The following is a 16,216-nucleotide window of genomic DNA, read 5'->3' as shown; positions in this document are numbered from 1 at the left end:
TACCTTGAACAATTATTGAGGATTCATGTTGTCTGGCTCTGGCATACTGGAAGAGCGGGGCATTAACTCGTGAAGATACAGCTCATGATGACTTACTTGTCAAGAAAGGAATTTGGGTCTAATGTTTTCATGGTCAACCTTAAATAACCCATCCACTCAGTCGGATCAGATGGCCCCTGTAGCCACACCATCTTGATGAGCCCCAGCAACAGTGTTCTCAACATCAGACCTAGACGGTGGCCTTTTATGGAAGGAGCTGTCCGCTGGCAGCTGCTTTCCTCCCAATCGTTCAAGTTCAGGTTGTCTCTACCAGGCAGGGAGGTAGACGAATTCTGGGCCCAGACGTTTTCTAATAATAGAGCTTGAGGAGATTTAAAGTTCTATTTGAGAAAAATTAAATAAGGCAAAAGAGAATAAACAAGGAAAAATCATGAGTGTGCCTTGCGAGTGGAAGGAGGCTGGCCCAGATCTCTTCCCCAACAGAATGGGAAGAATATTTCACATTTTAGGGCTAATGTGCGTATCTTTCCCTTTGACCGGCCTTGTGGAAAGAACACTCTTTCACTTTGCATTGTGGCTGCGGGTAGGAGAGTTGGCTGAGATTGAATATGCCTGCAGAACATGAAGCAGGTCTGATTATTTGAGAAAACCAGCCTATTTTTAAACCCCTTTTTGGAGAAACTCTGTAAGGGTATGGTGTGTGAAGTTTTTACCCGAGAGGTCTCTACGGCCTAACGGGGTGCAAATCCAGCTTTGCCATTTGCAGCTGAATTAGGCAAGTCATTTACCCTGTCTGTGACTCAGTTTCCCCAATAGTTAAATGTGAATAGTAATACTATCTATCTCAGAGAGATGTTGTGAGGGTAACATACGTTAATATTATAAGGCATTTATTTACTTATTCATGTTTATTTATCTATTTTGAGAGAAAGAGAGAGATCCTTCGCGTGTGTCCGGGGAGGGGCAGAGAGAGGGAGAGAGAATCCCAAGCAGGCTCTGCACTGACAGCAGATGTGGGACTTGACCTCACGAACCGTGAGATCATGACCTGAACTGACATCGAGGGTCAGACGCTTAACCAACTGAGCCACTCAAGCACCTCTATTGTAAAGCATTTAGAACGCCATCTGGCACCTTGTCAGGGATGGCCGGCTAATACAGTTATCACCTGAATTACAGACACCAGCCTCTCATTGAAATACCTTTGTAGGATTATATTTTAATGTTTTGACCTTTGCCTTTGACATTGCCCCGATGCAATAGTGTTTCTATGTAAACCCCAAGAAAATGAGTGATCTAGGTCTCGATCTCCTCTTTATTTGCATGTGGTTACAATTTATAAATACACTTGCCGTTTTCCTCTCCCTCCAAAACTCTCCCTTCTACCTAGTAACTGTATCCAAACCCCCAGTTTTTAGTGACTCCCTTTCTAGGAGGAGAGGGGAGGGGTGGTCCTCCATGTAACTCCATCTTCTACAGGGTCTACTTCAGTCCATGTGAAGTGTGGGCTCTCAAAGGGCCTCTGAAGCTTGGGGATGAGCACCACGAATCTGCTGGAGGTCCCGCTGATGTCCTTGCAAGTGGCCATGTGGCTGTCCTCCTTCTGTGCCCTGCTTAGGGTGCAGAATGCCGTGGCGGGCAGCAGTTAGCATCGTTTGCCCTGTCCGTGCCCGAAGCGTGGGCAGTGCAGCCCCGGCGGGCAGGAGGGTCTGCAGTGAAGTCTCAGGCCTGCACAGGAGGCGGTGAGAGTCTTGTGGCATGCACATACCCGGCCAGTGCCCGGCCCTGCTCTCAGAGATGCGTCTCAGGCCCGGCCCCTCAGGGTCTGCCTCTCAGGGGCCCTATCCAGGCCCTCTGTCAGTCCTGTGTGGGTAGGGCAGCCGCAGGGAGAAGATGCTCTTGCACCTCCCTTCTCCTGGCTTTTCCCAGACACCAAGAGGCATGGGGGACAAATTGGGTCCTTGGCCCTGTTAGAGGGCATGGCACCCCAGTGTCTCTGTTTCAGCCAGGTGCCAAGCTTTGCCATCCTCCTGGTAGGGTGTAGAGAGCCCGGGGGGGCCTGGGGCACCCTCTTCGGGGGTGGGGTATGGAGGTTCTGGGGGAGCAGGGGGGTCTCCAGGGCCCCGTGCTCCCCCCAGTACTGGCCCGTTGTAGATGTAGATGTTGCCAGTGACAGTCACAGACCCGCCGGTGACATGAATGCCGTTGGTACCTGTGGGAAGGGAAGCAGAGTGAGAGGGGCCGACGGCTAGCTGTTGGAGTCTCTGTTTTGCTCTGCTTCTGTCTGGCTCACTTTCTCCTCTTGCACACCATCCCTCCCACCCCACCTTTCCATGCCCCCTCTTCTCCCTCCTGCCTGCCCCATGCTCACCATGGGCCACCTGGCCTTGCTCTGGGAGCTCAGCCTCCAGCTCCCTGGCCTGGCTTAGAGGACTCTGCTGCTGTAGCACCTCTTCCTCCAAGCCTGGGGTCGCTGGGAGCCTGGCCGAGGCCGGGGCCAAGTCTCCAGAGAAGGGCAGAAGTGGCTTTACCAGGTCAGGGAAATGTGGGTTGACCCTCGGAGGTTCCCAACTTCCATCAGCAGTATTTGATTCCTCTCCCTGCAGGAGAGAGGCAGAGAACCAACCAATGACATGGGCCTCAGACTCCATCGTTCTTTAATTCCCACACCCCACCCCATGCTTAGGCAGCTCATTGTTCTCTCTTCCACTTCTTGCTCCCTGCCACAGGGCCTTTGCACTTGATGTCCCTCTTCCTGGGGCGCTTTCCCCCAGATATTCTGATGGCTGGCTCCCTCATTTCTTCAGCTCTCTGCTCAAATATCTGTTTATCAGAGAGGCCCTCTCTGTCCACTCAAAGATAACATACCCCCATCCTTTGCCACTGTCACTCACTGTCCCACTACCATGCTTTATTTACCAATTATCACTACCTGGTAAATGTTTGTCTAACTTTATTCTTGCTCCGCTGGCATGTAACTCCAGGAGGGTAGGTAATTTGTTTTGCCCACTGCTATATCCGTGGTGCCCAGAATGGTATCTGACACATGGTATACTCAATCAGTTATTAGCCGAATGAATACTGAAGCCTGCACACACTCTTATCCTGCCTACCCCACCTGTTCACGTATCCCCGTCCACCCCTCCTTGTGGCCTTCTCAGCCTCCCCCATTACCTCTGGACGCCTCTTGAGCAGGGATCCTGCAATGGAAAATTAAAAGGGTGTGGAGCCTCCGGTATGGCTTTCACCCTTCCCCCACACCACGATGTTGCTCCCCACCCTGGGGTCACAGAAGGAACACGCTATCTTTGCCCTTATCTCCAGCCTCAGAATGGGGGTGCTGGGTGGAGATGATGTCCATGCTGAGGGCAGGCACTGGGAGTCTTAAGGGTGTGGAGGGACAGAAGGGTTAGCCCTGGGGAAGCTGACTGTTCCCTCCAAACCCCCTTCCCCATCAGGTGGGGACGGACAGCCGGCCAGGCCTGCGTCCCTGCCAGCATCCAGCTCCTTCCTACCCAGCTTCCTGCAGAGAGAGGGGTGGCTCTTCCAGGAGCAGGCCAGGACCGTGGTGAGGAACAGGAGAGAGGCCAGCGGCAGCAGGATGGCCAGCACCAGCACGGTTCCTGCCAGGACAGCAGACGGAACAGCTGTGACGACCCCAGGAAGGGCAGAGGGGAGGGAAGCTAAGGAACAGCTTTCTGGTCCTCTGGACAACTCAGAGAAAAGGGGCGACAGCAGCTTTTCCCTTCTAGACCCACTGCAGTTCCTAAAGGCAGAATTGGAGAAACTTCCCTTGGGTTACAGAGAAGGGGAACTAAGTTGGACTGGGGCAGGCCCTCCTGACTGCCGGGGGAAACTCAAGCGAGGGTGGAGATCTCTGGAGGGCATGGATGGTGGCCACCATGTAGAGACCAAGGACGGGGGCAGTCTTGTGGGTGAGGACAGGAGTGTGGGCACTTGGTTTTCCAGGGTTGGAAGTGGGGGTGGAAGGCAGTACGGGGAAGGTGGGACTTGGGTTTGTAAGCAGACTCAGGCCACAGGGTAGAGCCACATTTCTGTGGACGTGACCATCTTAGAGAGAGGCTGCTATAGGAGCTGAGATTGCCCCTCTGTCTCTGTGGGGGTGTTTACAGGGGTGGGGGAGTGGGGCTTGCAAAGTCTCTACCCCCTGGCTCAAGGCAGGCTCCAGGAGGGGAGGGAAGGGAGGCTGGGAGCTGGGATTCTCAGGTCTTGGTATGTAGCAGTGGATAATTTCTGTCTTTCACAGAAGAGTCTAGAGCACCCATCAGTTGTACCTGGGGAAGGTCAGGAAGACTTGGACATTTGTATACTGGGAGCTGGCCCTTTCTGATCCACCTAAACCTAGGGCCTGAGGGAGCACAGAATGGGAGGTGTGGGAAAAAACTGGACCTGGCATCTGAGATGTCTGTGTTCCGGCCCAGTTGGGTGACTTTTTAAGCCATTCTACCTCTTGGAGCATCAGTTTCCTCAAAGATACAATGAGGGGGGTTTGGTACCTACTGTCTAAAATTCCAGCTCTAGGGGCGCCTGGGTGGCTCAGTTGGTTAAGCGTCTGACTTTGGCTCAGGTCATGATCTCAGTCCGTGAGTTCAAGCCCCGCATCAGGCTCTGTGCTGACAGCTCAGAGCCTGGAGCCTGCTTCCGATTCTGTGTCTCCCTTTCTCTCTGCCCCTCCCTGGCTCGTGCTCTCTCTCTCTCTCAAAAATAAACACTAAAGAAATTTAAAAAAAAAAAAACAAAATTCCAGCTCTAAAGTGCCAGTTGTATTTGATATATGGTTAAAAAGTACTAAGAGGACAAGGAAAAAGATGATATAGCTGAATGAAAAATCAAGTGACAAAATATTCAAATGACTCCACTTTTAGAAAACCAATTCTATATATAGACATCCATTGAAAAATGTCTGGCAGGATATATTAAAAAATGTTAAGAGTGGATATGCTAAGTGATGGTCCTGTGAGTGGTTTTTAGTATTACTTCTCTGAATTTTCTTTTTTTTTTTTTAAATTTTTAGTGTTTATTTATTTTTTGAGAGAGAGCACGTGTGCAAGTGGGGAGGAGCAGAGAGAGAGGGAGAGAGAAATCCCAAGCAGGGATGAGGGGCTCGAACTCACAAACTGTGAGATCATGGCTTGAGCCGAAGAGTCAGACGCTTAACTGACCGAGCCAGCCCAGTGCCCCTGTTTCTCTGAATTTTCTAATTTTCTATGGTGTGCGTGCATTATGGTACATGCTCTGGAGTAAGAAAGAACTGAGTACAGGTCTTTGTAATATCAGATACCAGTGAGTGATCTGGGCCAAGTCCCATAACCTCTCAGCCTCAGTTTCCTCCTGTCCTCAGTGAGGATAATAATAGAACTACCGTTGACCCTTGAACAATGTGGGGGTTGGGGGCGCTGACCCCTGTGTAGTCAAAAATCCACGTCTAACTTTTGACTCCCCCCAAACCTTAACTACAAATAGTCTACTGTTGACTAGAAATCTTACCAATAACACAGTTTGATTTATGCATCTTTTATATGTTATGTATTATGTACTGTGTTCTCGTGATAAAGTGAGCTAGACAAAAGAAAATGTTAATTAAGGAACTCATAAGGAAGAGAAAATACATGTATAGTAATGTTCTGTATTGATTGAAAAAAAAAAAAAGCCACATATAAGCGACCCGCTCAGTTGAAACCCATGTTGTTAAGGGTCAGCTGTACTTTACAGGGTCATTAAAAGGTTACATGAGCTAGTGATTGTCAAGTGCTGGCAGAGTGCCTGATGCCCTAGCTCTCAATAAATGAAAGCCATAATTATAAATATTTGGTAATTTTTAAAAAGTTAATAAACTCTCTCCCCGCTAATCATGTTTACAGTTATTAGAAATACCCCTTAATCATCTGTTAGGCTAGGAAACCAGCAACGTCACAGAAAAGAAACAAACAAAACAGAGTCAAATGTGGGATGAACTCTCTAATAATGAAAGTGTGTAATCTAGTAAAGAGATTTTTGGTCTGGTAAGTGGGTTATATGATGGTGGCATGTCCAAGACGAGGACAGTAATGTCAGTTACAATTACATCTCAGGGTAGGAGTGTTCCTTGGCATAATAGTACATGTAACTTACAAGTTATGTGTATAACACATAACTTAAAAAGAATGTGTATATCAAGCTGGCCTAGGGATACTCCAATTTTTCCTTAGGGAACTTTTCTGCTTGCCCCAATTCTGAGAGAGAAGGATTAATCCTTCCCCCATCTTTTTAGCTGGGAGAAATGAAGGCATTTTCCCAGATTCCCCCCATGTGCCCCTGGGCCCCAGACTCCTCACCTGGCATCTCAGGGGACTCGAGTGGATTTCTGCAGCTGGTGTCAGACTGGGCAGTGCCTGGAACTGCCTCTACCAGACCCTGTTCCTCACACCTGTGAAGGAAAGGGAAGCCCAATTCAAACGGGCACAGGGCTGGAAGTGGAGGCTAGCCCATGCATGCGAGCATAAGGGTGGTCAGCAGCTGGGACTTCTGGGATGGTGGGGGTGCACTCACCTCGTGTGGGGCTGGCAGCGGGCCCTGGGGGAGGAGGTATTCTGGAAGTGCCCTGCCTTACAGGGAACACAGTTTCTCTTAGCCTCCGTGACTTCATCTGGCAAGAGAAAAGCAAGGCCAGCCAGGGTGAGTGGGCAAGGGGCGTCTCTCCACGCTGTGAGTTTCCTTTATTCCCACTGAATGGCCCTCCCTGCCCGTAGCACCTTTCCCGATCTTCCTCTGGCCCGAGCCTCCCTGAGCTGAGAGAAGCCTCCTTCTGAGGCCCCGAATCTGTCCCCTGTCCCTGTTCCATTTCTCTGCAGACCCCTTCTGTGGGCCTTTAGCCCAGGGAGGGAGAGGAGGCTCTTTATGTCAAAGAGAACTACCTGGGGGCTCCCCACAGATGAAGTATGCACTCCCGGCCCCCATTCAAGATCACTGGCGCCCAGTCTCCTCCCCTCCTTCTGCCCACAGTGGCCTCTGACCTTTGAGCTCCACCTCAGTGCCAGGTGGGCAGTTGGAGAGTGGCTCGCAGTGCACACACTCGGTATCCCAGTGCACGCAGAACATTCCGGGCTGGCAGCGGCACTGGGTTTTCTGTTTGCTGGTGCAAGGCACAGTCTCCTCGAAGCCCAGCACTGGTGGGGAGACAGACAGGGGAGCTCGGTGGAGGGGCTGCGCTCCAGGAGATCCCAGCCTCCCCGGGCACACGGCCACTCACTCTGGTCACAGGGGCGGCACATCTGGCAGAAGGAGAGATGGTTCCAGTGCTCATTGTAGGAATTCTCGGGGCACATGGCACACACTGTGTTCTGGCCGCGGCTGCATTCCACTGAGACACGTGTGCCTAGGATGTGAGCGAAGCGATCCGGGTGTCAGGGGAGCGGGGCTCCCACCCTCACCTCTGCCGCCTGCCTGCCGTGTGACCCTGTCCTCTTGGGGGCCACGTCCGACGGATGGCCGGCTGCTTTCCCGATGCAGGAGAAATGCCTCTCCTTTCCCGGGGCGAGGGTGTCTGTCTCCCCTCTGAGGCGGTAAAGGTGGGCTGGAGTGCCCTGTAACCCACCTCCCGTCCCAGGCGTCCTGTGGCCCTCGGGTCTCACCTGGGGGGCAGCGGGAGCAGCAGACCCGATGCTTGGGCTCGTAGTACTCCTTTTCCCGGTCCTGGCACGTTTGGTTCTCCGTATGGTATGGGGGCGCCTTCAAGGGGAGATGGAGGTGGGGGGAGAATTGTCCAGGGGGCACCTGGGGAGGGCAGAGGGACTAGAGGGAGGGCTGCCCAGACCCCGCTTCCCCTCCCGAGTCTGCCCTCACCCACCTGTGCGGGCCCCTCCCTCATCAGTGGGGTCTGGGATGCTGCCAGGAGACTGCAGAGGCCCAGGACGAGTGGCCCCCAGGCCAGGCCGCAGGGGGAGGCGGCCCACGGCAGGCGCATGGCGGCCAGTCGGCCAGTCGGCCAGATGGGTGGAGGCCTGGGGGGTAGGTGGGAGGCCTGCACGTCCCGGGCAGTGGTGGCAGCGACCTCCCCCCGAGCCCAGGGTCTGGGACAAGGCTCGGGCTGAGGTGCCCCTGGGGCCGAGAGCCCGGGCCTGGCCTGGCCTCCAGGGCTCCAAGAGCCGGGCTCAGGAAGTGGGAGTGGAGCAAGCCGGCCTCGGGGCGGGGACAGGGAGCGCTGGGAGCTGAGGCAGCTGTCGCAATCGGGGAAGAGGAACAGGCTTGGCCGCCCCGATGCAGGGCGGGAGGGGGCGGCCGGGAAAGCACGTGAGGGCAGCAGGGCCGGAACCGGGCCTCCTCCCTTCTTCGGAAGCCTGGCCGGGAGGGGAGGACCGCTAGGTGGGAATGGGCTACAGAGCCAGTGGACAGTGCCCACATGGGCCTCCGAGAGCAGGGCAGAGCTGACTCGGAACAGAGGGAGAGCCGGAGCTAGGTCCAGCCGGGTGCCAGATCTCAAAGTGGAAGGGCCTGTGAACGGCAGACATGGAGAGGGGAGACACCCGCCGAGGCCTACGGCCAGCCAGCTGCAGCATCTGGGAACCAGAAGTCCCAGTTGGCATCCATCTGGACTCCTGGGGGTTCCTGCCCCGTTGTGTGACTTTTAAAGATAAGCTGCAGAGGAATAACAAGCCAGCCAGCCCTTCCGTCCCCTGATCCACCCCAGTGCACACATTAGTGGGCACAGGTCATCTACAAGACACTGCAGAGAGTGCTGTGGCCTCTGCTCCCCTGTCCTTTGACGACGGAGGACCACGTAGACCAAATTCCCCATGAATAGGGGCGGCTGCACCGGAGCTGGGTAGCCACAGTCTTCAGTCCCAGTTTCCTCACCCAGGAAGGAGCCTCTGAATCCTTCTGAACTGGAGGAAGCTGAGAGACCATCAGTCCAGCCGCTTTGCCTTAATCGTGAGAAGATGGAGGCTGAGGGTGCCACATAGAGAGAGACCAGGATTCTGGGGGGCTTGGTCTAGTCCCTGCCCGCTTTCTTCCCACCATTTCCCGGCAACCCGTTAACAACAGCCCCTGCCATGCCCCCTTATGCCAGGCTCTCTGGTCTTCAAGTTGCTGTGCTCCTGGCGAATTCCCACCTGTCCTTGAGGCTCGCACGGGCTCTGGGATACACCCCCACCCCAGGCTGCACAGATGCCACACAGACAGCGGTCTGGGCTTATTCTTTCCCGCCTCACCAGGCTGTGAGTTGTGCAATGGCCTAGACTGGATCTTTAGGACTGGGTCTCAGTGCTTGGCCGAGTCTGGCCCGTACCAAGTACATGTTTATGGAATAAACGATGATGCCTTGTCCACATCACATAGCCAGTCTGCGGCAGGACTAGCCTAGACTCCAGAGTTCCCTATTTCTGGGTCCCAAGCTCATTCCTGCCTGAGTTTAGATATTTCACTCTCCTCTCCTGGTGCAGACCTCAGACCTGTACTCTGCAGGCAAATGTTTATATGGACAGTCCCAGGCAGCCCGGAAGGGGAAGAAATACCAGAGGAGCACACCCTGCTCAGGGCTGCCGCTCTTTCAAAGTCCAGGGAATTGGGGGCTGAGACTGGACTCACCACTGAGCTCTTCAATGCATACAGGTATGTGCATGCAGTGGCCTTAGATTCCTTTTCCTTTTTATTATGGAAATTCACACACCACACACACACACACACACACACACACACACACACACACGAGGAGAAAATAATACTGTGAACTCCAGCTTCAGCTCATGGCCAGTCTTATTTCTTCCACACAGCCCTCCTCCATTCTTCTGATCTCCTCTTAATTATTTTGAAGCAAATCCCAGACATATATCATTTCGTTTGAAAATATTATAGGATTTTATCGAAAAGAGAGATCTCTCTCTCTCTCTTTTATTATTGAGATATAACTTATAAACAGTGAAATGCTTGAAGGACACTGATCTGATGGATACAGATCAATGAGTTTTCACTTTTGTATGTTCTTGTGTATCTCCCCCAGAACATTTCCTGTACTTCAAAAGGCTCCTGCTTCACAGGTAAGCCCTATCTCAGATCTTTTTTAACCACAGCTGGCTGAACTGTATCCTTTCTGCTGCCAATCTCATGCTGTCAGTTCAGCCTTCAAGGAGTCTCTGGGTCCTAAAGAAAGAGCCTTCAGATCTGGACTTTAATCCTGGTCCCGACACTTCCCCTCTCTGGGCCTCTTTTTTTTTTTTTTTTTTTTTTGTATTTGCCAGTCAACTGCTGGTTTGCTTACAGATCTGTCCTCCCCTCTTCCTTTGCTGTTTTGTATCACTGCTGGGAACTACATTTCCCAGACTCCTTTTTCCTCGGGCTTCTGGGTAGTTTCAGCCAATAGGAAGACAGGTGAGTGAAGGACAGGTAGGTGGGAGGAGGAAAGAAGCCAGGCTATTTCTCTGTCTCTCTTTGCTTTTCGGACATTGGATATCACCTGTGTTTGCCTGTGTTTCTTCCTTCCCTCCTTTCATAATCCCATCTCCTGTCAGGCAGCCCCCACTATTTAATTCCTGCCAAATAACTCAGGAGGCCTCTGGGTCTATGATGCTTAATTACCCTGCTGTCCTTCCAGCCCTAGAGATGTAGCTGCTTCCTGCTTTGCTGTTTTCTGGGTTGCCTCGCTGTCCCCCGTTGGCTTCTCATCTCTTTCATCACCCGTGTACCAATTTCTTGGGTTAACTTTCTTCCACTTGGAAGACTTAAGAGTGTTTGCTGTTTCTAAGCTGGACCACAATTGATAAGTCTTAGCAATAAATGGTTATTATGCCTACCCAACCTTCTCCAGGAGGGTGAAGGAAACTCACAGGGGGATCCATGAATTCTTTGTGGGCAGGGCGTTGTCTTGGTTTCTTTTTCTTTGTGTTCTTTGCCAGCTTCCTTGAAGCTCATTTCCATTGGGCAGCACCAGGGCTGGACTGAGTACCCCACAGATTCCCAGAATGTTTGGCCTTCTTCCGAGAGGACTACTGAGAGATCTTCCTTCCCAGAGGTCCATGAAGAATCCAAAAAGGGTGCCTGGTGGGAATGGATTCTTCTGGATACTCTTTCCCACACAGTTCTTAGCCAACTGGTGCTCTCAGAAAGGGTCTGGTAAATACGGAGAGATGTGTCATGGGTGAGGGGGTCATCCTTCTCCGGAGACTTTGCATTTTCATTGGGGACCATCCCTTTAAATAAACCCAAAGAATTATCCAAATGTCAGTTGTGCTGAGGTGGAGAAATCCTGCCTTGACCCAAAGGAATAAACTTCTAATGGTGAACTTCTAAGCCTCCTGCCAGGTGACTAGAGTAGGAGTGGTATGGAGGAGTTTTCTGGTCATTCCCACCATATAAGTGCAGATAGAAAGCCCACTGTTTTCCACAGTGGGCAGCCCAGTGTTGAAAGGCTCATTAATTCCAAGTAGTAAGAATAAAGAGCTGCATTTAATTGAGTGACTCATTTTTTTACCCTAGAAATGGAAAAAAATGAAGGAAATTCAGGCAAATTAGTAGATGACAAATTAATGAGTTATCAGAGGAAATTAGGATGTTCAATGGAGATGCTTTCTCATAGCACATCACTCTCTGCCGAAGATAAATCTTGAGTCTTAAGATGCTCATTCTGCCATCTTCTGTAGATTGGGTCAACAAATAGTGACCACTAGACAGTGGGACGACCAAGATGAATAAGCCTAGAGCTTATTCTCAGAGAACTCATAGTATGACCTGTGTATACGCACACATGCACATACTAGGCTAGTAATCATATACAGTGGTAAGTGCGGCCATAGATTCTCAACAAGACTCTCTCTCTCTGGCAGTGTGGAAGAGAAAGTGATTATTTCCATCATCTTCTGTTCCCCAGAGAGCAAGAGGCAGTAAGCCCCTTTGAACTCGTGACCCTCATCCCATCGCAGACTCCCTATTTCACTTCTCTCCCTGTAGCCTTTGCACATTTATGGCCACATAGGGTTAGGGCACGGCTAGTGCCAGGAGGGAAGGAACAGCTCCAGTCTGGGAAAGCATTTTCCAATGCTGGGGAAGCTTCCAAAACAAGGACCACAGGGCCATGGGACCCCACAGAGCAAGAGTCCACTTCTCTGAAAGTCAGGGGAGCAGCACTGAATATGGAAAGGAGAAACTCAGCTCTCCATCTGGCCCCACTCCTAACTCCTCACTCCTCTGGGCCTCAGTTCTTTCTTGTGTTAAGCAAGGGTTAATGCACAGTCAACTGGAAAGGGCTTTTGGGGCCATCTGGGACCCTCACTCTCCCTTCCCCCTGCCATTTCACTTTTCAGATCAGAACGCAGGAGCCCAGAGAGGTATAGTGCCTTTTCCAAAGTCACATAGTTTAAAGGCAAAAATGGAAGTCACAGAATACCTATAATATGGTCCCGTTTATGAAAAAAAGTATAAATGTAAAGAAATGCATATAATTTTATAAAAGCACACAAAAGATACAGATGGATATACCGATTACAACAGCACTCGTTGGCCTGAGGGGTGGGTAGGGAATGGGACAAAGGGAAGCTTTTGCTGTTCTGTATATTTCTGTCTTGTTGGAAAGTCGCATTGTGGCAAAAATGTATTTGGGCATTATTTCTGCACTTTCAAAGATAACACTTAAAATGGAGCCGTGACAGAAGTGCAGATTTCTGTGTTTCTCACAACAAACTTGCTCTGGCCCATTCCAGATCTAGAACGACGCCTTCCCTGAGCATGGGCTGCCCCCCACCCACTGCCCCGGTACACTGACAGGCACTTCTGGGGACACCACGTCCACGTGCTCCGGCTCAGCCCAGACCCGTCCTTGTGATTCTTCTCACAGAGCCCTTGAGATGAGAACTATTTGCTGTGCTGCTTTGAGCCCGTGGTTGGATTTCAGACACCAGCTAGCAAACAGAAAAGGCAGGGAGGTGACTCTCCTAACCTTTGAGATCAAACAGGCAGGGTGCTGTGTACTCCATTTGTTTAAGAACCTGGCTCCGGGGAGAATAGGGGTTCTAAGGCTGTCTGGGTCCTGTGGGAATGTGGGGTCAGTGTAGAGAGCTTTCCACAGAGCTGGGGAGATAAGCCAGGACCCAGATTGCTGATGAGCCCATGAACTCTGCGTTTGAAGCTCCTAGGTTTCAAAACCAGGTACAGGGGGGCTCCAGTTCCCCATGAGTCTGCGGCTGGTTTGTCATGGGAAATAAATGGCAAATGTCCTAAGTAGACATCCCTGCAGGAAAAGAATTCTGATTTTGTGTTTCTCTTGACTGCTGTTTCGTTCTGTGCCCTCAGAAGACTGGTTTCTCTTTATGGACGGTCGGTTTCTTCATCTCGAAAATGAAGGAAAAATCAGCCTTTCCCTTCCCAGGAGGGTGTTCCCAGCAGGCATCAAGGGGAGTGATGGGACCGGGTTTGGAATCCTGGCTGACAGCAGCTCTCACTTTAAGAGGCCACAGGAGAACTTCTGCCCTAAGAGGAAGCTGCAGGGCCCAGCTGCACCCTGAGTTTGGAGTACCCCGCTTCCCTCTTACTTGTCTGGTACACCCCTTGGTGTTCCTCAAGACCCAGCTGAGATGTGACCTTCTCCAGGAAGCCTTCCTGAGTCTCCTCAGGGTGAGTGCCTCTGCCTGCCACCCCGAGGCTCCCTCAGCACTTACTTCTTATCTCTGCCACTAGAGTCCTTATCTTATGTAGCATGACTGCCTTCTTCCGCCACTCTCCGTCAGTGCTCAGGCTGGGCCTGTGTCTGCACATCCCGGGCCGGCTTCCCCCGGGTGCCTCCGGTGAGGGTCCGCTGTGGCCGACCTCCTACCATCAGGCGCGGGGCCTGGCTTGTGTGGTTGGGGCTCCTGTGCCTCCTTGGGCTGTCTCTGGGCCCTCTCTCTGACCCTTCCCTTTCTGTGTGCTCACTGCTTACGCTTCACTCTTTATCCTCTTGCTAGATTAAGTTCGGAGCAGAGATATTGGAGGAAAAACACAGCCCCTACCAGCAAGCCTTTCCCTCTTCCCAGGGCTGGTGTCCACTTGGGCCATGCCCACCTTCCTCCTTCCCGACACCCGGTGCTGCCTACATCCCTCCCTATTCGCTCAGGGCCCACTGTCCCTAGAACTCCTCAGGCTCCAGGTCTGTGCCCAGGTGCCCTGCCTGGCCCCTGTGCTGCCTCTCGGTGACCACATTCCTGCAACCCCGTGACCACAACAGGGGACATTACACATTCCTGGCCTGGCAGCCAATGGTGTAAAAAAGAACAGAATGTCCCAGGGCCCCGCCCAATCTCCAGCCTCACCTGGGCCCCTCCCTGGCCTGGACGAGGTAAGGGGTGGCAGTGAGGAGTCAGGAGGGAGAAGGATGGACCAGGAGGGAGAGGCAGAGGGGCGCTTTGTGCCCCAGTGCCCAGTGGGGCCAGGAGGTGTCCCCACTTTACTGAGTAGATACCCCTTCTTCTTCTATAAGACCTGGGGGTGAGGCTGACCTGTGGGTGCCTTTGGAAGGAGTGCCCAGAGAGGGGACCCAGGTCCTGGAAGCCCACTTGGGGCTTCATCCCCTCAGTCTCCTGGCTCTACCCCCTTCACACTCCTCTCTCGGCCTCTCCTCCAGCCCTCCCTCCCAGGCCTTCATCCTGTCTTCTTCCATCCATCTCCCTTTTTCTGCCTTCCCTGTTCTGGTCTCCCCTGCCTTAGTCTCCTTCATCCTGGCTGGTTCTTTTTTCTTTGTTTTGCCCTCCTGGCTTTGTGTCCTTGTCTGAGATCTCTGGCCCTCCCCCTGCCCTTTTGTCTCAGATCTCCTTGCCGGTCAGCCCCCAGGGCCGTTACTCTTCTAGGTGGTGGGGGGGGAGCACCCACCTCCTCCAGTCCCACACTTCCGGGGCACCTGCCCTCAGGAGCCCTCCTCCCTTTGGAGAACTCTCAGCTCAGACTCCTCCTTTGCCCCTCCCCCTGCCCTGCTCACCTTTAATTGAGATGCTAATGAGGCTTCTGTCGCTTCCATCCCAGCCTGGCGGGCGGGCTCCCTGGCTGGGCCGCTGCACCTGTCAGGTGAGGGGGAGGAGAGGCTCGGCTGCCAGATTCAACTGGAAAGGAACCAGTCCCAGTCCAGCCACAACCTGGGAGCTGGGAGCAGGAGGCCGTCCAGACCTCCTGGAGCCCTGCAGTCCCTGGGACGGACACAGCCCAGGGCCAGGGCCAGAGGCGGAGGAGAGGGCCCACTCAGACAGACAGGGAGCGAGGCAGGGAGGAAGAGGAAGAGAGGCAGGACCAGAGAGCCTGGCACACAGACAGGAGACAGGCAAGGAAGACGAGAGCTGAGAAAGAGACCCAAAGAGAAGCAGAAAGCAGAGAGAGAGAGAGAGAGAGAGAGAGAGAAGAGCTGGGACACAGAGGTCCTGGAGGAAGGAGACTAAAGATAGACTGACTAAGCAGGGCAGACTGACAGCTGAGGAGACAGAAAGGGAGGTGCTGGGACAGAACTCTGAAGGGTGCTTCTCAGGCAAGCCCAGCTACAGGTCTCCTGGCCCGGACTCCAGCAGGTCAGCTCCTGGGACGGTGGAGGGAGGGAGGGAGGGGTAGAAAAGAGTAGGGCTCAGGGCTGGATGCGGGCCTGGCCAGGAGCAGCCTTGCTCTGGGTCAAGGAGTGAGGCACCAGAGCCTAGAAGTCAGCCCTGACCCTGGCCCTCCATGACCCCCCCAAGGCTCATGAAAGGAGAGCAGCATGAGGAGCAGGGGCTGGGCCCCGACCCTGCGGCACCCCCGCAGCCCAAAGAGGAGGAGGAGGCCCTGATCGAGTTCCACCGCTCCTACCGAGACCTCTTCCAGTTCTTCTGCAACAACACCACCATCCACGGTGCCATCCGCCTGGTGTGCTCCCAGCACAACCGCATGAAGACGGCCTTCTGGGCTGTGCTCTGGCTCTGTGCCTTCGGCATGATGTACTGGCAGTTCGGCCAGCTGTTCGGGGAGTACTTCAGCTACCCCGTCAGCCTCAACATCAACCTCAACTCAGACAAGCTCGTCTTCCCCGCCGTCACCATCTGCACCCTCAATCCCTACAGGTCAGTCGACCCCTCTGTCACTTCCCCGGCGCCTGGAAGTGGGGGACAGAGGGCGCAGAGGCAGACCCGCAGACCCGGGAGTAAGAGGGGATCCTCTTGTCCCTAGGTAGACCTCCCTTTGGGCAAGATAGGGAGTCCCCGACTCGATGGGCTCTGCCCATCCGAGCGGCTCTGCCAACGGG

At 53.1% G+C, this 16,216-nt stretch overlaps 2 protein-coding genes across 9 annotated transcripts in view; one reads left to right on the top strand and one right to left on the bottom strand.

The window, feature by feature from the left end:
• Positions 1–1,295: 1,295 nt before the first annotated feature.
• On the bottom strand, positions 1,296–8,155 carry LTBR (lymphotoxin beta receptor). 2 transcript variants are annotated; one of them, XM_047867108.1, is made up of 10 exons: positions 7,847–8,155; positions 7,632–7,728; positions 7,250–7,375; positions 7,014–7,166; positions 6,550–6,646; positions 6,336–6,427; positions 3,516–3,647; positions 3,175–3,200; positions 2,372–2,600; positions 1,296–2,212 (listed from the first exon to the last, which is right to left on the bottom strand). In XM_047867108.1, the coding sequence occupies exons 1-10, from the start codon at positions 7,961–7,963 to the stop codon at positions 1,971–1,973; spliced, it is 1,311 nt and encodes a 436-aa protein (XP_047723064.1). In that variant the 5' UTR covers positions 7,964–8,155; the 3' UTR covers positions 1,296–1,970. The 2 variants fall into 2 exon arrangements, with proteins under 2 accessions (XP_047723064.1, XP_047723065.1); XM_047867109.1 differs by having other exon boundaries at positions 3,516–3,623; positions 7,847–8,154.
• Positions 8,156–8,221: 66 nt separating this feature from the next.
• SCNN1A (sodium channel epithelial 1 subunit alpha) overlaps positions 8,222–16,216 on the top strand; it is a 30,846-nt gene continuing 22,851 nt past the window's right edge. Inside the window, exons 1-5 of one of the 7 annotated variants that reach the window (XM_047867100.1) lie at positions 8,222–9,609; positions 9,998–11,106; positions 12,690–12,911; positions 13,279–13,599; positions 15,675–16,034. In XM_047867100.1, coding sequence (XP_047723056.1) covers positions 15,679–16,034 — 356 coding nt within the window. In that variant the 5' untranslated portion in view covers positions 8,222–9,609; positions 9,998–11,106; positions 12,690–12,911; positions 13,279–13,599; positions 15,675–15,678. The remainder of the gene's footprint in view (positions 9,610–9,997; positions 11,107–12,689; positions 12,912–13,278; positions 13,600–15,674; positions 16,035–16,216) is intronic. The other 6 variants (XM_047867103.1, XM_047867107.1, XM_047867105.1 and 3 more) reach the window with 6 other exon arrangements.

The sequence above is a fragment of the Prionailurus viverrinus genome, chromosome B4, assembly GCF_022837055.1.
Source record: "Prionailurus viverrinus isolate Anna chromosome B4, UM_Priviv_1.0, whole genome shotgun sequence".
Lineage (NCBI taxonomy): Eukaryota > Metazoa > Chordata > Mammalia > Carnivora > Felidae > Prionailurus > Prionailurus viverrinus.
Note: the sequence above shows the minus strand (reverse complement) of the source record. Positions and strands in the feature narration are given on the sequence as shown.

What these genes read in the sequence shown, in the direction of transcription:
- LTBR (XM_047867108.1), bottom strand. Translation starts at nt 7,963, where the DNA reads ATGCGCCTGCCGTGGGCCGCCTCCCCCTGCGGCCTGGCCTGGGGGCCA. An exon ending in GTGCCGCCCCTGTGACCAGA is followed by an intron (nt 7,167 to 7,249) that starts GTGAGTGGCCGT and finishes TCTCCCCACCAG; the next exon opens with TGCTGGGCTTCGAGGAGACT. An exon ending in CACTGAGGTGGAGCTCAAAG is followed by an intron (nt 6,647 to 7,013) that starts GTCAGAGGCCAC and finishes TTCTCTTGCCAG; the next exon opens with ATGAAGTCACGGAGGCTAAG.